The 23,191-nt window shown below is 39.9% G+C and overlaps 1 protein-coding gene across 1 annotated transcript; it reads left to right on the top strand.

Moving 5' to 3' along the window:
• The first annotated feature begins 802 nt into the window (after window positions 1–802).
• Window positions 803–22,757, top strand: LOC138613139 (Fanconi anemia group A protein-like). The gene is made up of 42 exons (XM_069686742.1): window positions 803–863; window positions 1,313–1,425; window positions 1,725–1,821; window positions 1,928–2,079; window positions 4,205–4,300; window positions 4,491–4,564; window positions 5,478–5,587; window positions 5,938–6,048; window positions 6,239–6,302; window positions 7,309–7,421; window positions 7,605–7,681; window positions 8,152–8,293; window positions 8,383–8,516; window positions 9,728–9,838; window positions 10,072–10,167; window positions 10,304–10,366; window positions 10,972–11,054; window positions 11,178–11,238; window positions 11,335–11,384; window positions 11,894–11,964; window positions 13,431–13,529; window positions 14,162–14,295; window positions 14,423–14,493; window positions 14,661–14,760; window positions 14,884–15,071; window positions 15,196–15,292; window positions 15,407–15,610; window positions 15,736–15,809; window positions 15,889–16,016; window positions 16,919–16,998; window positions 17,241–17,416; window positions 17,520–17,625; window positions 17,764–17,823; window positions 17,945–18,049; window positions 18,337–18,452; window positions 18,645–18,804; window positions 19,885–19,947; window positions 20,900–20,993; window positions 21,148–21,223; window positions 21,927–22,077; window positions 22,177–22,275; window positions 22,369–22,757. The coding sequence occupies exons 1-42, from the start codon at window positions 803–805 to the stop codon at window positions 22,465–22,467; spliced, it is 4,359 nt and encodes a 1,452-aa protein (XP_069542843.1). The 3' UTR covers window positions 22,468–22,757.
• The last annotated feature ends 434 nt before the right edge of the window (window positions 22,758–23,191 follow it).

Genomic DNA, 23,191 nt, shown 5'->3' with positions numbered 1-23,191 from the left:
GATAAAAGACAACTTTTGATTATTGATGATTTTTAAGTTCACTGGGAACATTTCAGGCATACAACATCTCCAAAGCTCAGAAGCTGAGTGTACAAAATCTTTTCAGTTATTTGACATATAAGGGAATAGTACATAGCGGAAGAATATATTTAAAGAATGTATCGTTGTGATTATTCATGTGCTCCAACGACTAAAGGCTAACTTCACGAATAAAGGTTGTGCGAGCATCAAAGACTTGTAAATGACTGCTGCATACTAACAGTCAGTCAATGCTGATGGTAAACACCTGAAGGCGAAGATCCTGTGTGCTAACAAAAGGAGAGAAAGACAGATGCCCTTTCCAACATACCCGTTTATCCTGCTTGTCTGAGGAAATTGATCTGCTACTTATTTCCATGACTAACTCTGTTAAGTTAATGTTGTGTCACAAAGGCATAGATGCATGGGTTTTTATGTTACACAGTTATCCAAGACAGAAACTGATCATCTGCATTTGAAGTTTTTAAACAAGCATCTACAAAAACCCCAACTGACGAGGCCTTTAAAACTCCGTGATACTTTCTGTTTGTCCCACAACCTAATGGCCTATTTTGATTGGCTGCAGACGGTCCAATCAGAAAGAAGAGCGCGAGGGGAAACATGGAGGATGAACTGAGCCAAAACAGTGCTGCTCTTGGCTGAAAAAATGCGAATGCAGTGATTAACACAATATATTTAAAAGAGAAACGTAAAAGTTTTAATTGAAATAGTCTAAAACGTCGCATTTTTCCTGAAGCGTTTTCAAACATTCAAACGAAGCGAAATGTCACTGACTGCAACGTGTGACTCGGTCTCTCAGAAAAGGACTCTGTCGAGCCTTATCGGTGAGTTGACAGCCGAGTTTAAGTTATTGAGATGAAGCATGAATAGTCTTAGATAATGATTGCCTCCAGCATTCACTCCAATAATAGACTCAAGAGAAAAGAGGCACACCCAATGTCCTTGTATATGGCACTACGATTATGTTCGTATTGTCTGCAGACAGTCTACAGTCTGACTGACGTTTGTAGCGTAACTGATGGATTGTGACGTATAATTAACTATGTCCGGCCATTAATGAAGATATGATTACCAACTTTACCAAGCTGCAGTAGTGTGATGTGAAACTTTAAAGAGAGACATTTCTGTTAACGCGTCTTTTCAATTAAAGTAAGAAGTATTTGTATCATGGTTTAAGTTGGACATTATTTTTATTTATATTTATATTTTACAATAATGTCACTGCAGCTTTGTCCATATGAATGACAAATGTTTTCCTTCTTTGTATTCCCAGCTGGTCGTGTGGTGAAGAGGCCGAAGCAGGATGATGGTCAGCGGCTGCAGGAGGCAGCAATCCAGCTGTTGGAGCAGCAACAGAGCCTCAGCAGTCTGCTCAGGGAGGTCGGGGTGAGTGAGTGCACAAAGCACAAACAATGAACCATGATAATAGTAATAATAATAATAGTTATATTTTATACTACTCTGTGGCTCTAAATAAAAAGGAAATGTGTAATGCTATAGTAGAAAGAATGGATGTATGCAGCTCTTATGGCCATTTTACAGCATGTAAACTATGAGATTAAGTGAAACAGGTATGAGGACCAGTAGAATGGCTTCCAAAGAAATCTGCCTCACATTCAGATTTACTCAGGAGTTGTAGTATGTTATTAATTAATCTTTACTTTATCTTTTAATATTGTTTGTAGAATCCAGATCTGTGCAACATTTTACAATCTCAGAATGGAAAGCAGAGACAGGAAGAGTCAGAAGGCACCTCAGCTGCCATCACAGGTTCACTGCTGGGTAAGTGTTTGATACGATGTCTCAACCGTACATCATGACATCATGTTACTTTGACTTGGAAGTACGTGCTAATTACTACAGCACTCATTGTGTGTGCTATGTACAGTGAGTGAGCTGAGGCGTAAGGCCTCGCAGCTGGGTGTCCCGGTGGCGGTGCTGTCAGTGAAGATGGTGCTGGAGAGGCTGATGGAGATCACTGGAAACGAGGAAGTGAAAGAGGAGGACAAGAGGAGAGAGCTGCTCTGTTCCTCTCAGCGAGTGAGTATCTGAAAGGTTGATTTTGTGATATATTTCTTTGTGGCAATGCCCTCATGCAAATGTAAAAATAACTCACAAGAAACAAGTCATTTATTAAGTACATTGTGTTAATTGATTTAGGTTGTCCAGGGTAATCTCTACAACTGGATATGCGCATATAAAACAAGATTACAGTCCATGTGGAGAGCAAAATAGGTGAGACACATTGGCCGAAATGAAGTCCTGGAACCCATCGGCTGTCATCAAACATCAGTTAAGCTTTTTTAAAATCTGATAAAAACAGATAAGAGTGCAGATAACAAGCCGATCCTATATGTCGTCTCTCAAGTTCAACTCCATTTTCAAGCTGTTGTCAAATGACAGCTGATGTATTCTGAAAAAGTTGCAGTTGTCATAGTTGGACTATAAACAAGTTTGCTTGTATCACAAGTCTTCTTTTGAATTAGGCACTATCTATTCTCCCACGATGTAATAAACTAAGGAGATAGAGAAGTTGTGGCTTGTGAAGTGACTGCCTCAGAAAGGGAGAAACAAAAAGTATTACAATGTTACAATTTCATTTAGCAGACGCTTTTGTTCAAAGCTACGTACATCTGAGAGTTAAGACAACACAAACAACGATCAAGACAGGAGGGAACAAAGTCAGTAAGTGCCAACAAACAGCTTCAAGTGCAACCGGACACTGGTGCCGCAGGAAGTGCGCAGGGCGTTTTTTTTTGTTTTATGATCATCAACAAGGTCAATATAGTCATCATCATCATCATGAATATCATAATCAACATCAGCAACTTCCTTAATGTCATCATCATCAATAGCATCAACATACTGCTCTCGCTCTATGTTCTTGCCTGTCTTCTCTAATGCAGTGTGATTTTATGTTGTCATGTTTTTAACAATTAACGCTGCTTGTCTGCTTATGCCATGTCTTTTGTAATGTGACCTTATGTGTCATGTTTTAACTGCTAGTGCTGACTGTCTGTTTAATATTGTCCTGTATTTATTGTTGTTTATAAGTCCCACTTGACTCACATGATGCTGCCTTACTCTCCCGAGCTTTTTTAGCCTGTTCAACTTTACCTCAGGCCGATGGACAGCAGTTGAAAAAATAGCCTTTTGGCTAACACTGGCACTTTTACAATGATGTTGATTAATGTGCATTGTTCCTGAGAATAAACAAATAAATACAAATAAAAAATATAATTAAGTGCAGAGGTGTTCATGAAAGAGCTGGGTCTTTAGCTTCTTAAAGGTGAAAAGGGACTCTGCAGACCGAATGGAGCTTGGTAACTCGTTCCACCACCGGGGGCTACTGAGGAGAAGAGTCTAGTTAGCGACTTTGGCCCTGTTGTGATGGGAGAACCAGGCGCCTTTCATTGGCAGAGCGTAGTAGGCGGGAGGGAGTGTAGGCCTGGATGAGGACGTTCACGTGGGCAGGAGCCGTTTTGTTGCTGTTTGTAAGCGAGCAACAGGCTTCGAATTTGATGAGACTGGCAACTGAGAGCCAGTGGAGGGATATATAAAACAAATATATAGTCATATAATAGTATTGAATGAATTACAGATCAATTACTACCCACCATGTACCTGGACGGAATAACAATGATTTCAAAACTTTATTATCTCATCCCACTGGGTGTTACCTCAAAATTTCGACTAATTTGAAGATTCATGAGCTTTTTATATTTCTTCTGATCAGAACTTGAGCTCTGTGGACTCCATTATAAGATAAATGGCTAATATAAATATAGATTTTTACAACGAAAGTGACATGGTTGTTAGTATAAAGTTTCATTTACACCTTTAGTATACTATCCATTGTGTTATTTACTGTGTGTGCTCCTTTGTTGCCATGGTAGTGTCAAACGCACAGTGAGGTAGCGTTTCTGCTTCTGCTTCTCTACTGTTAGAACAGTCCTGCCTGCTGATAGCAGTTGCTGCCCCACATCTGTGCAGCAGATCTGTTGGCAGTTTGTTTCGTCTGTGGTTTAACATTGTTGAACTACAGTTATGCTGCACAAGTCTCCACCCTTAGCTTGTCTTTCATTACTGCGGGATTCTAGTTCACACACACTGCATGTCAAATATAAAATCCCCTCACTATAAGTATAAATTCTGTCCTCTCCAGACCCAGCTGTGTGTCCTGCTGGAGGCCTGTAAAGAACTGCTGTCACAGGGAGCCCTCTGCCCCAAACTCCTCTGGCAGGAGTACAGAAGAGCTCAGGTGTTTACTTCTCATATTTTTTTAATTCTGATGCTTATGAGTCAATGGAAAAACACAGTGGAAAATTATTTTGAAATATGAAGGAGAGTTTTCACATGCTGTTTTTATTTCTTTACTGATCTAAACTGCCTCAGTAAGAAGCTTGGCTTTCTCACATAGTAATGACATATTTAATGGTGTGTTTTTGCAGAGGCTTCCGAACCTGGAGGTGGTATACCAACTTCATGTTTACAACGTCTTTACTCTGAAGTTCATTCTAGAGAGGTAAGAAATAGTTTTCCATGTTAGCAGTAGTTTTGGGCAAATTGTGTTTGTTTCTCTTGTTGGGCATCCAGTTCAGTCAGCTGCTGTGAAGCTAGTATAGAGCACATATGGATGAATATCATGCGGCTGTTAAATGTGTGAGATAACCAAACAAAAGAGACCATATCACCACTTCAGAGTAGTTTTTCTTCTGCAAACACTTAATAAGCAGGATTTCATTTTACTAGACACAGAATATATAGTTGTGAAATTTAAACAGATCTACAGACTTTATGTTGAAAGTTAGATAATGCTCAAATTATTGCTTTTTCACAAATTTTCAAAAATCTCTAAGTGGGAAGGTTCACAAATAAAATTTGATTCAAGCATGTAATATTTAATAAGTTAATAAGTTCCTAATTATTATTAGAATATATATCACATGATCAAATATAAGCTCACTTCCTGGTTTTCTAATTGAAATGTGGGAAGCTGCAAAAAAGGAGAGAAAAATTGAAGAAAAAATTAAGAATAACTTTGTGGTTAATTAAAGGATAAGAAAACAAAAGAAAACAAAGTACTTGAATGGCTTATTAATATCATTCAATACAACAAATTAAGAACTTTTCTGAACTCGCAACAAAAGACACACTCACACTTGACTGTTTTGTTTAGGGATACTTGAGAGGGTTATTGAAAAAAACATTGGCATCTGCAAAATTGTTGTATTAAACATCGGTATTGGCCCTGATTTTGTTGTTACAGCGCCCCTCTGTGGACGTAATAAGAGTCCGTAAATTGTACACTGAGTTCAGTTCACAGATCAAATGTAAACGCACAACAAAGAAGGACATGATAAAAGAAAAGCATGGGTCCCGCTTGAACTTTAACCTTTCACTCAGTTCTGCCCTCTTGTTTCTATTTCTCCTTTCAGTGATGAAGGAGTGAGGCTGTGGTTGGGGTCCCAGTTGAAGTCTCTGTGCAGCTGTACACTTCCTCAGGAAGAAGAGGAGACCAGACAGGTTCAACAGAAAGTTTTGTCGAGTAAGGACACAGTTCACTGTTGCTTGACTAGTTGTACTTCATGGAAACGTGTGCTCAATCATTTATCAAGAAGTGGTCTATTACAAAACTGTTTATGTACTAGACCCGACACACAGCTGCTTTAGATTTGGTAGACCTGATCCTGATCAAAATGAGAATAGGAGTGATTACGGATCCATCTCAGATTGAGCCTTTAGGAGGTGAAGGATCCATTTGATACTGTTCAACCAATTCAGTTCACATCAAACCTTTGTTTTCCTACAAAAGCCAGACGTCAACTAATACACTACATTTACTATATTGTTGCTGCTTCTATGGCTGCTTCCGACCAAAGATCTTCTGTATTTCAGCTGTGGTTGGAGTCTTGGTGGGAACTGCCTTTGAGCAGACTAATGATGCAGCGGCTGCAGACCGGAGGACCTCCCTGCTCTGCTGCTCTGTGCTGGACGACATGCTCTTCTGTGAGTCTACGTGGCCCTGTCCCACCAAGCCCGCCCTGTGTTCATGAAATATTTATGAAACCACTTTTATTCACACCTCAGGAACCTGAAAGCTATTTTCTACCTCCTTAACTTTAAGTATTATTTTAGTGCTTTCCTTTTTTTGTCTTGCTGTTTAACATTTCATTGTTTTTGTGTCTGTCCTCTCCAGGGCTTCTAGACACTGCTGGAGAGAGTCTGAATCTTCAGTCTGCAGGACCTGGACCTGAGCGATGGTTATTTGGTTTTTTAATTTATAAATCTTAATGTTGTGGAAGTCAAGGTCTCTGTCTTTAAAAAAAAGACCTGTGCACACTGACAGCACGAAACAGACATATTGCGATTTAAAGAGGCAACATTTGATTCTGTTTATTTCTAGGTTCATCTAAAACTTTTACTTCTAAAACTATTTTGTTGAAAGCTAGTTAGTATAAAGAACATTACTTTCCTGCTTTTTGGTCCCATCTTGAGTAAAAAAAAGACGATAAAACAGGAATGCTTCAGGGCGAGGCTCGTTGCGTTTGACATGTTGCAACAATTGCTATAAAGGAGGAGCAATATGTCTCTCTCTCTTCCAAATATGATCAGTGTGGTTAAAACAAAACCAAGATCATGTCTGTCAAAATGACAGACCCAAGGCTTCTAAACTAAAGGTGTCTCTTACCAGGTTCTCTGTGCAGGCTTGTTGCCAGTCTGCTACTCTCACCAGCACCAGAGCACTTTAGTCCAACAGGACGGCAGCTGACTGAATGATGATTTTTTTTTCTTTTTTCACACTGGAGTGTAAAAATTCCTGGTGCTTGTCTGGTCCTGAAATGCTGAAGCGGAGCACCTGGCACCTGCGATCAGACCGTGTTTGCTTAAATCAATATAACACTTACTGTAACTACCTGCAGGCTTCACACTGAGTCACAGCCACCTGTCTCTGTCAGCAGCAGTAACGTGTTCATTTCAAAATGTAGGTAGTCGAATAAAGATGCCACTCATACAGAAACTCTGTGCACGAGTCTCACATATATAAATATAAAGCACTGGCTGTGGAAATAATTGAAGACTCTGTGGTCACAGCATGAAAGTAAATGATGCTCTTCCTACAAAAATACATTTTTATCCCTAAAATTTTATACAAAGGTTTCAACATTTTTGGATTCTAGATTATGTATTTTATCTAATGTAAACAGCACTGAGAGCATGTATGATATAAACGTCTCTGTTTCCTCCTCTGTCCTGTGTTTTGTGCAGGATTCAGATATTTGATGCTTCAATGTGTGGCGTGTCAGCATCAGTGGATTCCCTGCAGCGTTTCTTCACACACTCCCTCACACACACTCTGACCTACAAGCCTCGACTAACAGGTAAAAGACAAGTTATACGCTACTTAAAACACTAATCTACTACACTAATATGTAAGAACTTAAACTGGGGTCAGACATTTCTAGTTTGGGAAAACTTATAAATAAGTATCCTTATATACAATACATGTTTCCTTTCTATTGATAATGTGTATAAAGTGTAATAACTGTAACATTTGTCCTCAGTGTCTGATGCCATCACTCAGCAGAATGAGTGGACCTTTGCAAAAGTCAGCCGGTTGTTGACCTCTCTTTTCCGTAAGGTAAATATGTCTTATAGTCAAATTTCCAAAGATTAAAATGACTTTTTACATTCTTAAGACGGTTTATGCACCTTGGAACCCAAAAGTCAAAGATCAAGGGTCAAGAAACTTTTGTACGTCTCCCTTTTGTTTTAATGAGAGCTTGCACTTGAGCTGGTTTTGTTTGTTTGTGCAAAACCCAATGATGTGTTAACCAAGCACGATCTGACCAAATTACCCAAATTTATATAACCCAAAATAAAGACATTTATCATGTGGTTTTGAATCACCTAATGTGTCGGGTGTATCGCTTCAGCCAATAACAAAGTTGTACAAGTATTGATTTATCTGTAATGATGTTCTTAGCAGCAACAACTAGCTTGTCGTCAGTCTGACAGGCAGCTGCTGTGTTCTGATTCTTGTTTGTTTAGATCACACTTAATATTTGGTCTCCTGTAAACATCTGTATTGATGCTGTTTTTCCCTAACAGTTGGCTGTGATCTTCAGTGTGGAGCAGTTGTTGAGTCGCCTGCAGCAGGTTTTGGAAACCCACGAGGTTAACTGGAAACACGTCCTGTGCTTCCTGTCCACTCTGCTGGTTTATAACCCCTGTGCCCAGTCTAGCTTGAGAGGTACTCACATGTACATGTTTTATTGGATCAATTGTCCCAGGTATAAATCCAAACTCTCCTAACAGGCTTGTCATATCTGCCTCTGTCAGAGCTGCTGTCCAGACTGCTGACCGCTGCATTTGAAGGCTACGACTTGGAGAACATGATAACTGCCTTCCTTTTGGCCCGACAGGGAGCGCTGGAGGGGCCCGGCATATTCTCCTCCTACAGCGACTGGTTCAAGGTTTACTACTGTCTTTTAAACACCAGCTAATAGTTTGCCGATATGTTTGGATTATTGCTGCTGAAATTAAAGGATTATTCAGGTTTTTAAACCTAAATCCTATTTTTACATATTTTGGGATCTAAAGGACTTTATAGGTACAGGGGGAAATGCGACTTATCAAAGTATGCCCACTGAAAGTGATTTTTGCCACTAACGGGGTCGCATTGTAATTCTTAGTACTTGACCACATTACAGAAAGGATCCCTGCAGAGAGATACTTTTTTTTAAAGAGTAAGATGCCTTTTTGAAAACAGAAACAGCCTTTACATCGCTCTCCTTTAAGATTGGTAGTAGAGTAGATTGGTTAATCACACAATCAACCATTACAGGCTGGTTCTTGGCTGTGGGTTAAAGCAATCTACTGGAGCAATTTTTCTACCTATTAGTCATAGACCAAAAGAAAAAGTCAAATACAGGGGCCAATGTTTTTAATCACCTTGGTGAAAAAGATGAATCATTGCCTAGACCTGTGGTTCTCTACTGCCTCAGGACCCACCACCACCCCTACATGACAAACTAAGAAATATGTAATTTTTCAACCACTCAAATTTCTTCAGTAAAAAATGGTGCAGTTTTGACCTGAGACGAAACAAAACATCACAACATGTCAACATCACAGAACACAACAGTATAATAGTCAACCAATATGACCAGCGTGTGGCAGGGTAGTATAAGAGGAAAATATTCCCTCTTCAAATCATTCAATTTACAGCCTTTTTTCAACACAAATAAACTGAAAAGTGCAACATAAATGCAACTACTGTCGGGCTCATCAAGTTTCAAGAATGTAAATGTAACTGTATGCTGGGATTACACAATCAGTGGATACATGGAGTGTGAATTAGATACAATACAATGCACACAAAAAAAACACTTCTTCTCCAGGCCTTCTTGTGGACACCCTGTGTAAGGTTGAATAACTGTGCACTTTAATAATAATGATTCTGCATCATTTACTCTGTGTCAGAGGTGAGCGGCACTGGCTGCCATTTGACGTAGTTAATTTTTGAAGACAATTTCAATAGATCACGATCCCTACATATATTTTCTTATTTCTGTTGTTGCAGTGTTTTCTTGTCACAAATGACGCTCCAGAGATCTGAGTGCTTCTTGTTGCTCCATAAGTTAATTGTTTTTACTGCTAGCATGATGCTTTTCTACCTTTTCAGATGTCATTCGGTGGAGGCAGTGGCCATCATGCAGTCAGTAAGAAATCTCTGGTGTTTCTGCTGAAGTTCCTTTCAGACTTGGTGCCCTTTGAGCCCCCACAGTACCTCAAGGTGACTCTCTGCATTTGTATCAGACACATTTTACACAATTTTACAGGTTTTAAAGATAAGCCTTTAATAGTCACTAAATGAAAATTAGAAACTTAAGTAGAAAAAAGAGACAGGATTCAGAAGTAGGCATGTTGAAATGTCGATGATTATATAAAAAACTGCACCAAAAGTGTTATGAAGTTATAATCAGCAGCTGTGATTTCTAACACCTTCCTGTCACACTCACCGGATAGATTCACATCCTTCACCCTCCATATGTACCTGTGAAACACCGCAGCCTACTGATGGAGTACGTCTCCCTGGCGAAGACCAGACTGGCCGACCTCAAGGTAAGAGCAGGTTAAAAGGTCCTACATGAAGGCATATATCCTCAATCCATTATTCCTACATCATTACTGCATGCTGTATTTATTATCATTTTTCATATTGAAACAGTAAACCTGGGAATGTCTTGTACCCATGCAGGAATCAGTGGAGGAGATGGGTTTATATGAAGATGTTTCTGGTGCAGGTGAAGCGTCAGTGCAGGTAACAGTGACACCCAGTGGTTTATTTGTGTTATGACACCTTTTGAACATTTGTTAGTGCTTCATCATTTCTAGTTTATGCATGTACAAATCAGCTGTGGGCGTCCTTGCAAGTAGAAGAAGAAGATATCATATTTTATTAATGGGGTAGTTCAGTTTTTCCACTCAGTTATTATTTTATACAAATTAAATACACACATGCTCAAACAGGACCTTTACACACACATCAATTAATGAACGATTTGTCAGAGTGAGGGTGGCGCAACATAGTCGAGATAGAAGAGAGAGGGAGCTCTGCTAAAGGTAATCGTGGTAATGCCCAGGAGGTGTTCGGGTACCATCCAGCTGCCAGTGTGCACTCCATACTGACTGATCCATGCTGACTAGAACAGGCCAACCTTTTTCCCAAGCCAAGTCTACAGCTACTGCCACTATCTTTACATTTTTCTGTTCTGGCTCCAATAGTGTTCCTGAAGTTGCAACACCACTAAAGGTTTTAATTAAGCAAAATGGGAAAAATGTTTTTACTCGAACAAACCCACTGTATGTTTTAGACACTATAATTAACAGTATAACAGTATGATGTTTGTGTGTTTGCTGCTTCAGTGCCCGGCTGCCCAGGATGTAGAGAAGGCAGTGTCTCTGTTTGAGAGCACCGGAAAAATCTCTGCCACGGTCATGGAGGCCAGGTAATAATTCAGCAGCAGATTTCAGAGTACATCAAAGTATATCAGGGTCCTTTTAAAAATCAAAAAATTCAAATTTAACGACCAGCTAAAGGACAGATTATTGACCCCTCTGTCCTCTCACAGTATTTTCCGTAGGCCTTATTTCCTGACAAGATTCCTCCCTGCGCTGCTGACACCGAGAGTGGTGAGACACTTTTCTATAATACTTAATTTGATGCACACATTCTCAGCTGTTGATCTTCACAATACATGCAGAAGTTCACCTTTCTTTCACTTCCAGCTTCCGGTGAAAGCTGACGCTCGGATGAGCTTCATAGAAGCTCTGAAAAAGTGAGTTATTATCAGAAGGTTAAAGTGTTACCAAGTCTCTTTACATCATATGTATAGAAACAAGTTCTAAATACTGTATTTAAAGTAATCATCTCGAAGATTTTCATTTAAGACACTATCTATCGCCGAATGAGGTAACACAATGGTGATTGAGCCTATGGCCCACTGATGAAAGCCTTTGCATTTGCAGTATATAGTATTTTTATGGACAGGGTGTCTGTGGCGACATTCATGGCAAAAATCACAAGCAGCACACAGAAGCGATGAAAATCAAGAGTTGCAACCATAACAAAGGGAGCCAACCGTAGACCTCTGGTTAAATTGGGACGTATGCGCCCTTAAATTCTTTTTATCGCCCTTTAAATGTATTTACATTCCAATTTTGGTTGTGGGTGTGGGTCTGATAAGATCAGATTGTAAATGTTACACTTAACCAATAAAATAGTAACGTATGATTAACTTAATATTTTTACTCTTATGTGTTTTTAATGTTTCTTCTCTGTGTTCAGAGCAGATAAGATCCCTGCTCCACAGTATGCATCTTATGTGGAGGCGTGCCAGAAACAGAGGCAGCAGGACAGTGAGTATTTCTTTTAACTTACACACAGGATAACCATCATATATTTATTTTTGTTGTTGTTTCTTTTTCAAGTACACACTTTCCTCTAATTGTATAACTGGTGAATCAAACACATGCAAAACAGTACATTTGAAACATTTATTTATTGAATGTTTATTTGTATAAGGACAAGTATGAAGCATGTAAACCGCTGCCATGCACTGCAGCTTTCGTAGCCTAAGCTGTTTTTGCTATGCCAGTCCCTATATGAGCACACAAACAAATACCTGAAACGATCTGTTTTATATCGGCCTGGCTGTAGTAAAGAAGGTACTGAAAATATGAAAATGAATGACAGGTTCATCTGAATTAACCCAGAGTGGCACAGCACGCTAATATTATACTGTATATGGCTGCATTGAGAGGCCTGCTAATCTGCGATGTGCAATAACAAAAAAATCTCATCTGCTTTCTTTAACATATGTATCACTCACTTTAAATGTTTGCCCTGGAAAATGTAAACAAAGGCAACATGGAGTTAATCGCTTCGTCTGACACCTATCTCCCGCCAGCAGTTCCAGGCATTAAAAATTACTATATAGAAATAATATATAAATAACCAGCAAAAAACTCCTCACAGGGGCTTTAATGTGTCAGTGAGAAAATTCAAGGTGCAAAAAAAATGAAATGAAAGATGGTTGAATTTAGCTTCTTTAGATTCAGGCTCCTGGTATTGTTAAATTGTTATGAAGATATTTAATAGTTATGGGTACATTTATTATTTATAAATTATTATTATTTATCACTAACCAATGACCGTATATGTAGATGGACGACGCTTCTCCATCTGCTCTCATTGTACAAAATTGAAGCAAAAATAGCCCCTGTGATAGGCGCTGCCATCTTGTGATGTGACGTCATTTGGAGCCAGAGTCTGCGCAGTAGAGATCAGTGAGTTGTGCTGCAGTAGCCACTTCCACTAACCAAAACACACACTTAACTTTAAAAAATGGTTGATGTTGGCGTATTTAACCAGTGAAAAACTCCTCACAGGAGCTGTAATGGTGTGAGATAAACAACAACAAATACTGAGGCTTGAATATTAGCTATAAATTAGTCTTTCTTCTGTTGACCTTTGTGTTTGTAACGCCTCTTTCTTTTTACCGCATGGTCTTTGTCAACCACATTTTTACTGTGTATATGGCCATTTGTCCGAAAAGTCAAAACTAACAATATATCAAACATGATCAAAGTGCCACTGATGCACCATGGGGATGTGGTAAATGCAAGCAAAAGAAGTCTGTTGTACATTCAAATCTGTGCGTTTCTTGTGGTTTATATTCCCAAAAAACAAGCAAGCAAACAAAGAACAAAGACATCATGGCTGCTGCTGCCTATCTTGCACTGGTAGAAAACCATACCAACATATTGAGTCACAGATTTGTTGCATTTCAACTGTTTTGTGTTCTGACATGTTTTGTTTTCAGATAGTGCGGTTTGTTTGGACTCTCATGATGATCCTCTGGAGGTCCTGAAGATTCAGCTGCAGGAGTTCACACAGCTGGTAGTTAAAGGAGATGATGGAGGTAGGCAGATATCAAGACAGTAGATACAAACAACACACACACTCACATGCTTGATATTCTGTCGTCAGGGAAGACATTTCATGATTTGATGTTGATGACACTCAACATCGCACGGGTTAGGGTTACTATTTATATCAGCGAGGTGTGGTCGTGCGTCATCCTGTCCTAAAGGCCTGCAGTAACTTTATAGGCCAGCAGATGTCACTGTTTTTGCTGAACTTGATTGTAAACTTATTACAAATACATAAGAACGCCCAAAGCTTTATAAGTCTTCACCCTGCCAATACTTCTGGAGACCAAAAACAGCTAAAAGAAAATCTGAGACACAGACACAACCTCCATTGAATGATAATGCTGCACAATTACAGCTGCATGTGTATTTAAGCTAATTTTTGGTCAAAGTTCACCATAGATGTGAGCAAAGAGAGTGTTTCCTATGTCTAGTTGTTGGTGCTCTTGAAGATTACGCCGGCTATTTACATACAGCGGATCAAACTAATCTGTGGAAGTTTTGTATCTTCAGTTTCTTCTACAGTCTGTTCAGTCATGTAGCACATCTACAGAAACCTCAGAAAAAGCAACTCTGCATTGCAACACCTTTTCCACACTTCATGTTCTTCATTTATCCTCAGAGATATCCGCTCAGCTGTCCAGGATCTCGCACACTCTGAGTGTCATCTTTCCTGGCCGTCCCGATGAGTCGATCGAGCAGACGGTCATTGATCTTCACATAAACACTCCTCTGTCTCCTGAGCTCCACGTTAAAGTATGCACTGATGGAATTAGCTGTCTTAGGTTTCTTATGTTATACTGCCTGTTTTACTATTTTATTTGTCTCTAAGTTCATCAGTTATAATGTGCATTCTTTATGAGTCTGTCCCTCACATCTTCAGGTCGTGAACAAGCTCCTGAGAAACTTCTGCCAGTGCATGTTAAACACTTCAAGAGCAAAGCCTCCGAATAAGTGAGTCCACAGCTGTACATAACTAAGCTTCCCTGTCTTTAGCTACTGTAGGTTATATGGTAGATACCCAGTGCCCAGGTTTGTGCACAAGTCTGTGAACATGATACAGATTCAGTGTGTGTCATGAGATCACCTCTGTCTTTTTGCTGATACTCTTCTCTCTGTAGACAGAGCCTGTGGGCCTCCAGGTTTGTCAGCGTGCTGCTCAGTAACTCGCAGCTCCTCTCCAGCCTCTTACACAGACTCTGGGACCTATTTCATAACCAGGTACACCTGTCTTTCAACTGGTATCTGTAACGCTCTCTGTTTCATCCCTGGATTGCTTTTGTTATAATTTTCAGACTTCAAACAGCTACACAATCTTACCAGCTTTTCTCTTCTGTCAAAAAGGGGTCGTCGCTGAGCGCAGCACACTTACTCGGTCTAGCAGCACTAGTGGTTCATCTGCACGCCTCCATGTCCCACAGTCCTCTGGTTCAGCTGGTCCCGCCCATCCTGCCTAAGCCAGTACCTGTTGGAGAAGCTCTGAGCTCTGCGCTGGTCTGCAGCACACACGCTAACATGCTCTTCTGTGTCAGGTGAGGTTACAAACCACTCATTACATACAATGTCTGTTAAATTTATGTCATGAAGTTGGACTGCCTTGTGTTGGCATCAGGCCTGGTTGCTACATTGACTCACAGTCTTCTTGTTGCTGTCCAGGTTGTGTGTTGCAGCTGTGTGTTATGGGATCTGCAGAGGAGACGCGCTGCCTCAGCAAGAACAGCAGGAATACATCCCCAACAGCCTCTATAAGAAGGTATCTTCATATATTACTGTATATTAGGGGTGTAAAAAATATTCACTTGAGTTTCCCAATATCAATATCGGCCAGTCATATGTAAACTTTACATATAACTGTGTTTCTTTTTAGCTTCTGTACCTCATCCCAAGACTTTTGCCTGAAGTCAGAGGAACACCCATCACTGCTGGAGCTCCAGTGAGTGAGCACCGGGAGGAGGACCTGCTCGGCCTGTGGAGCAGTGCCACAACCACCAACAGCACCTGGAGGAAGACTGCCTGGCAGCTGTGGAGGCACCCTGCTTTCTGTCAGCTAGAACACATACCAAAGTATCAGGTAGATGCAGTTGCAAGTGCAGAAAATTATGTTTAGTTAACAATCGAGACAAATCAGTAGCTTTGTTACCTTCATTAGTATGTTGAATGAAACACATTGATGGATTGATCTTATTGTTTCTCAAGTTGTTGTTCTCAGAGTGGCTGGCAAACGAGCTCCAAGTACAAAGAAGTGAAGACGCTCTGTCAGACCCAGAACGGTGAGGCAGAAATCACACTTTCATGTTTCATGTCATTAGACAGACTTCAAACGATAACTCTTTGTGTTTGTGTATAAAGTCAGGAATACCAGCAGTGGGTCTGCTTGGAGCACTACCTGCCCCGTCCGGAGGAGCAGGGAGGCTGTGGAGGAGACATGAAGAACCTCTGCTCTCATCTGCTAAATGCCATCATGGACCAGCAGCACTTTAGGTGGGTGTATATGTTCATGAAAAAAACTGAATGTGATATATAATTAGTTCTCGAATTGCACATAAATAAATGACATTAAGTTGTAATAGATTTCTTTCTGTGGTGAAGCTGAATGCAGATTGTTTTTTATACAAGTCTAAGTGTCAAAGAAACCCTCCAAAAAGGAAACAACAACAACAAAAAGCTTTTTTGTAGAGAGGTCAGATTGAAAGACACCTAACGCATATGAAGCATACTGTTAAGTTTACAAGGTGAACTTTACAGTGATCATCAGGTTACTTAAAAAGTCTGCTCAAGTCAAAGTGCATTGGCTCAATCTCAAACTGAGAATTCTGGTGTTTCTAAATTAGGCATTTAAGCCCTGTAGGCCCTACTGGACTTAAATGCCTAATAGACAATGTTTTGGAAGTCCTCCAGCAGATGACTCCAGTATGCAGGCATGAAACAGGCTGCAATGCCTGCAACATAATCTTTGGGGGAAAATGTGCCCAAAGTATGTCCACTAAATGGTAACTTAAGCTTTTTCTAGTCTTCCGGTCACTCATAGCGTTTTTACACTACATGTTATTCAGTCTTTCACACACACAATCATGCACTGATGGCAGAGGCTGTTATGCAAAGTGCCAGTCTGCCCACCAGGATCTAAAAAAACACATTCACACTCACTCTGATGGCTATGCCCTCAGCAGCTCAGATCCATAAAAATACAAAAACTCATTTATCGACGCAGCAGTACACAAGCAACTCCTGAGTCCGGTGACTGTGAAGAGAGCGATGTGAAAGCTCTGTCTGGTTTAAATAAAAGCATTTTAACTATAGTAAGGAAATAAAAAAGCTTTAGCTTTATCTGTAGTGAAAGACTTCACTTCATAACTTCGTTATGCATTTTTTGTCCACAGCAACCAGAGCCAGGAAAAACTAGATCACAGAGTGTCAGAAACAGGAACCTGTCTGCCAGACATCCTGTCTAGATTACAGGTGTGTTACACTGCATATGTACTGTGTGTGTGTGTGTGTGTGTGTGTGTGTGTGTGTGTGTGTGTGTGTGTGTGTGTGTGTGTGTGTGTGTGTGTGTGTGTGTGTGTGTGTGTGTGTGTGTGTGTGTGTGTGTGTGACTTCATTTCGGCTAACACAAGTAAATACTGTGATGTTGTGGTCTTAAACGTGTGTGTGTGTGTGTGTGTGTGTGTGTGTGTGTGTGTGTGTGTGTGTGTGTGTAGGAGCTTGTCTATGAGATGGAAGTTACCGACCTCTCTGGCAGTCGTAGAGGAAGAGCTGATGTGTGTGACTTCCTGTTTGAGTTGGTGGGTCAGAGATGTTCCTCCCCAGGAACCTCCGCTTCACTGAGCGTCAGCACCAAGCTCGGTCTGCAACAAACACTGAACACATGGAACAGGTACACACACACACACACACATACATATATGTACATATATATCATGCAGATCATCTCTATCATTTATTGTATAGGCCCTGAAAACTGTCTGTGTTTGTTGCAGAGTGCTGCTGGCTCTTCCAGCTGTGTTAGTGGTTCAAGTAAAGACTGAAGGAGGGAGGACGACTCTGGACTGTAACAAGCTGATAGAACATGTCAACCAGCATCAGGTGTGCTGCTGATGTTTTTATCAATGTGGATTTTAAAACATTCAACCCCAATTCTGATCAGCTTTGCAAACATTGTGTGTGAGAAATATCTTTTTTAGAACAATTTAGAGTGCTCACATTCTTCTGTTCATGCCACAGAGGCAGGTTTGTTCTCCAGCCGGCTTGCTGTCCTTCCATCTGACATCACACCTCCTGAGAGTGAGAATCTCTTTATCAAATCCAAACATAGATCAAATCATAGATGCACTTCTTGCAAAAAGATTTGTTTTCTCTATGGAAAAATCAAAGAGTGAGTGTCCTGTCTGTGTTTCTTCTACAGGGTGTGTTATGTGCCAGTGTACGCTGTGAACACTCAAGGGAGGAAGTCAACAAAGTCTGGTCCCGGATCAGTCTACACTGTCCTCTGCTCCTGGTCTCCGCAGTGGTACTGTTTGTTCTTCATACCAATACTGAACTCATTTCCTGTCCTACAGTCCTACGAACAGTGTCCAATTTACATGTTTGTTGTGAAAAAGGTAAATCTAAAATAAGTAAAAAGATGTAACTAGTAAAATTAAAGGTCATTTTAGGGATGTACGACATATTGTCCAATAAAGGTTTTAAATGTATATATTGGCATTAGCCCCAAAAGGACATTTCTCCAGATATGACAAGCTGATAAGAGTAGGAAATTCATGATACAGTACTAATACAGACTTTGTGTGTGTGTAGCACTGGTGGGATCGTCTGTCTCCAGTGCTGTTGTCCTCTTGGCGTCGTCTGTATGATGGAGAGCCTTTCCCTGAGCAGCTGCAGCTCCTCACTCACTGTCACAAATGGGCCTCCAGGTACCAAACCTCATTCTTACAATTCATCATTTCTGAAACAGGCATCAAACTCATTCATGCCACAGTTAAAACCAGTTACTGTGAGTGTAAGGGATATAAAGAACTGGCAAATTGCTTCCTGTGTCAACTCTTTGTGGTGTTTTTAATCAGTTGGTTCCCTTAACATGATTTATAATTGTGTGTGGTGTTCAGTTTCGAGACGGGCCTGTCCTTGTCACCAGTACCTCAAGCTGCAGCTCTTCTGCTGGCTGCCAGCCTGCGCTGTGTTTGGCGAGGCTGTGGTAGTGACATGCAGGGCTTCAGTGCTGCTCTGAATACACTGCGATCACAGAGGGGCACACAGAACCAACAGGTGAGAATAAAGAACCACGTCTCCACCTAAAGTCGGCTAAAACAAACCACTGTGTGTTTATTTTAAAAGTTGCAGTTGGTATAAGGCTAACAAAAGGAACATTGTTTAATTCATACAGGTAATCGCACCCACTTATGGTGGTGTAGTGATCTCATAGCGATCTCTCATCAATACTACATCTTTACCGCAATAGACAGATACTATTGGCTCACTTCTCACACACCTGAACACAACACACCTGTATTCATCTCTATTCCATAAACAGTAGTAAATAAAAAAAATAAAAAAAAACATGATAATGATAATCAGTGGTGAATTAATTAAATGAATTCACTACAGTACAGTGCTTGACTCCATGCTACTGTCTACCTTTACTCCACCACCTTTAGCTGTAAACTTTGGTTAATTTATAAAAGGAACATTTTTGCACACAAAATATATGAAGAGATGTTTTTTTTTCTAAATAACTTCTAAACTACTCAATAGTACATACAAGTACAATTTCAGCATTTAGTTGATTTGATTGATTGATAGAAAATTAATTGACAACTATATTTATAGTCACTTAAGTCAGTGAGCATTTAAGCAAACTTTTTATGGTTCCAGCTTCTCAGCTGTAGGTTTGCTGCTTTCCCTTTAAATATATATATTAATATATATATCAATGTATGTTCAATAATTCAGAGGACGCCTGTTTAGATTATTGGTTAGAGAAAACAAGCCGAGTGAAGGTTTCAATTTGGGATCTGACTTTGTCTGTCAACCAAAAGACTCATTAGTGCTTCTGTTGTCTAAAGAATTGCACATTTCAGAGGAGTATATTGTTTTTCCAAACAATAATGTTTTCTTGTATTTGAACTTGCACACCATTTTATGTCTCAACATTTAATGTCTAAGGTTCTCAGTTTTACTTGCCTGATCTTGTTCTTTGTAGTTATTGTTTGACAATTGCTTGCAGAAATTAATTGCCAACAACTTTGTCACTGTTATTGTTTTGCAACATGATTTAATAAACGTTTCCACCTTTATGTTTTCCACTTTTCATGTATTTACCTGCCGCTGTGTTATTTGTTCTTCCAGGTGCTGGTTTTTCTGTTTTTCCTGTGTGTGAACGACTATCTGTCAGCCCTCCTGTATCCTCAGGTAACTGACTCAGATGATATCCTCCAACAGGTTATGTTCAGGTTTACCTTAGATGTAGTAAAAGAATTGGAATAGAGAAGTCCGTCTTTAAGTAATAAGCAGCATGTGCACTCACATATGACCTTTTTGGTTATGCAGCACTCCTTTGTTGCACACAGGCCATGTAGAGAACTACAGTTGTTTAGAATAACTACATAGCACAGGAAGGAGCACAAGTTTGGCAACATTTAATATCAAAGTAATTGAGATTTAGGAATTGAAGCGTATGCCACTGCACTTTTATTTCTCTCTTAATCAGAGTGTTAGTAATGTCCTTGTTTTTGAAGGAATAGCTTGAATCTGTAAAATGTGCTTGTTAGCTTTCTTGCTTATAGTTGAATGAGAAGTCACTCTCACATCTGTCTTATACATGTAAAGTCCTAACAAACAGGGACGGTTAGCTTCGCTATGCTATACATGCTCATTTGCGATATTTGAAGGTGCTTGTCCTGGCTGTTCCTTTTGGACATAGTCTAGTTATTTGCTTCGTCTGTTTCCAGTTTTTATGCTTCGCTAACAAGACTTATATTTAGTGCCCTGGCATGAGGAGTGGTATCACTCTTCTCAACAAAGTGAAAAAGCATATTTTCCAAAACATTGAACTATTATGGTACATTCATTTAAGCAATTCACACTTCTTTTAGTTCTTTTAGTTTTAGTGTCAAACAGAACACATAAACAATATGACCAAGCCCAAGACATGTGTTTTGGCAGCTGTAAAATGATGATCCGTTGAGGGTTTTTTGAGAGTGGAAGAAGAATAAAGACGGTAATAAAAGTGTGTTCTCCTGCTTCATTGGCCTCAGAATCTTCTGTATGGCACTGTATCCTTTAAACACACTCTTTTTCAGCTGATTCTACTCCAGCATGAGGGAGTCTCTGTGTAATGATCTGTCTGTGATTATTTCTGCAGGAGAAGAGCCCTCAGAGAGCCAGGACTTTATGCACAGATCTTCTGCGTGTGTTGGTGGACTCTGCAGACTGGCTGCTCATCTTCAAATTAAACAGTAATTCCACCTCTAATGCTCAAAACTCAGCTGGTTTTATACATCAGTCTTTTTGCCTTGTAGTAATTATTTGGATATGTTAGTGGCACTGTCATGTCTTGCGTATATGTTTGCATTATCAAATCATTCGGCTAAATTGTTTTCCCAGCTCCAGATCAAGGTGTTTACCAATTGGTTACCATGGTGACATCAGATGAGTTTAGCCGATTGATGCCTTGGGCCTTCTACAGGTTTGTTTGTTTTTAAGAACTTTATATTTCCACCTATAGAGTCACTTTGGATACTGCCTGTCGTTAAACTCACAAGGTCATCTGTGAGCCAATAGACTTTCAAAAACCAAAACGAACAATAGGAATAGGAAATTATGAAAGTGCCTGATGTTTGCAAAAAAACACAAAGGAATTGAACTGGATGAAATAATTTATAACTAGAAAGTGCAAAGTAGACCTACATATGTATGTGATTCAGTCCTTAAAATAGTCCTTTGTACATTTGTATTGCAGTTACACAGTGTATTTATGGAGTTCCTGTCTAGACCTTTTTATGTATATTTTTGGAGTCGACTGAAAAAAAGTTACATGCTCTTCTCTTCTTTTCTCTTCTCTTCCCTTTTCGTCATGAAATCATGCAGAACACAGGAGTTATTGTGTGTTACCTAAGTATTGCATCAGATACTAAATAACCTTTTAAAAAACTGTCACACAAACAAGGAGATCATTTCCATAATGTTAATACACTTACACTTAGAATAACTTTTAATAGATGTACTTTGATCGGGCGCTTTTGCCCCCAATCATTATATTGTAGCCATCGCAGCAGTGTCAAGGCTGATGGTTGAGGCGATCTACTGATGCAAATTCCTATATGTTTTGAACCTTCTAGTCAAGGTTAAAAATAACTGTACATTTTCTTAAATGTGTCTGTGTGTTTTAGCCTGCTGCTCCAGCAGAGTGCTGAGCTGCAACAGAGAGCTGTGTGCTGTCCAGGGTTCCTCCATACTGCCGTCCTCTGCTACATCAGTCTGCTGCAGCTTTTCCTGGAAGGAAACACACTCACAACAAACACTGAACCCTCTGATCATCAGGTGACTGAGCCCCAGATGCTGGTTAATATCAGTGCATTGATGTTGTCAATTATACCTGTGACATTATTCTGAAATAAAATCTATTGATTTATTTGTCAGGTGGAGCCCTCTCAGATTCTGAGGCAGGCCAAGCAGTTTGTCCTGAGAGTGATCTCACAGACGTCTGGGACTGGTCTGTCCTCCAGCCAGCTCAGACAGGTAACCAACACACGCACACATCGTACACATCTGTATTGTGCCTCCTGATAAGGTTTTCTATTAACAACACCTCACTAAAACTCTTCTGTCCAGCTGGAGTCTCTGTGTGCAGACCTGGACCCAGAGGTGGCAGCAGCCCTCTCTGTGCAGCTCGAGCCTCACAGCCACAGCCCAGAGATGGACTTTCTCTGAAGAGCTGCGGACTGATGTTCTTTATCTGTTCTAATGTTGTTAAACTTTACACCAAAGAGAAGCATGTTCCTGTTGTTATACCTGCAAACGGTTCAGATTTAACAGGTAAAGTGTAAAAAACTGTTGATACCCAGCTTTGTAAAAAACTTCTACATTTTATTTACATAATGCACAGAGGACTTTATTACACACATGTACATCTGAAGCCCTTTTTGCTGTTTACAACACAGAGATTTACTCTTAAAAAGAGAACTTAGCATTGTAATAACTTAATAAAAAAACAGTGACTAATAAAACTGGACTGAATGTTCTTGGAGATTATTCTGCACTGCGAGGAGGTAACACAGCACATAGAAGGTCATTCCATTATTACAATATTGCTTTAAAGGACCGACATGAATGTAGTTTCTGCTGCTGGTTGCTACTTTGTTATTCAGCTAACTGAAAATAGTGTTACTATCCATTTAGTCCACAGGCAGTTTAAATTAATCTTTACATCAGGTCTGTAACAGAGGCACCTGAAGTGGTTGTCTTTTCAAGTCTTTCATGAAATCAATCCATTTCTATTCTTTGTATAGTTGCCATGTTTTTTTTTTCAGAAATAGCGAAGGAGCCCAAAGAGCACGAGGTTGTAAGAGACATGTTTGTAAATGTAACATGTGAAGGAAGGTTTCCTGCTAACCTAAAAACAAGCAAGCTTTTGGAATGAAAAGAGAATTCTTAA

The sequence above is a fragment of the Semicossyphus pulcher genome, unplaced genomic scaffold (assembly GCF_022749685.1).
Source record: "Semicossyphus pulcher isolate SPU_LCO1_2020_fin unplaced genomic scaffold, fSemPul1.0.p SCAF_8, whole genome shotgun sequence".
In the NCBI taxonomy this organism is placed as follows: domain Eukaryota; kingdom Metazoa; phylum Chordata; class Actinopteri; order Labriformes; family Labridae; genus Semicossyphus; species Semicossyphus pulcher.
Note: the sequence above shows the minus strand (reverse complement) of the source record. Positions and strands in the feature narration are given on the sequence as shown.

Bases quoted from the DNA above. Each gene is read 5' to 3' on its own strand.
- LOC138613139 (XM_069686742.1), top strand. From the start codon at position 803: ATGTCACTGACTGCAACGTGTGACTCGGTCTCTCAGAAAAGGACTCTG. The intron at 13,530-14,161 runs GTAGGCAGATAT...ATTTATCCTCAG, and splicing joins AGTTAAAGGAGATGATGGAG to AGATATCCGCTCAGCTGTCC. The intron at 18,050-18,336 runs GTACTGTTTGTT...GTGTGTGTGTAG, and splicing joins TGCTCCTGGTCTCCGCAGTG to CACTGGTGGGATCGTCTGTC.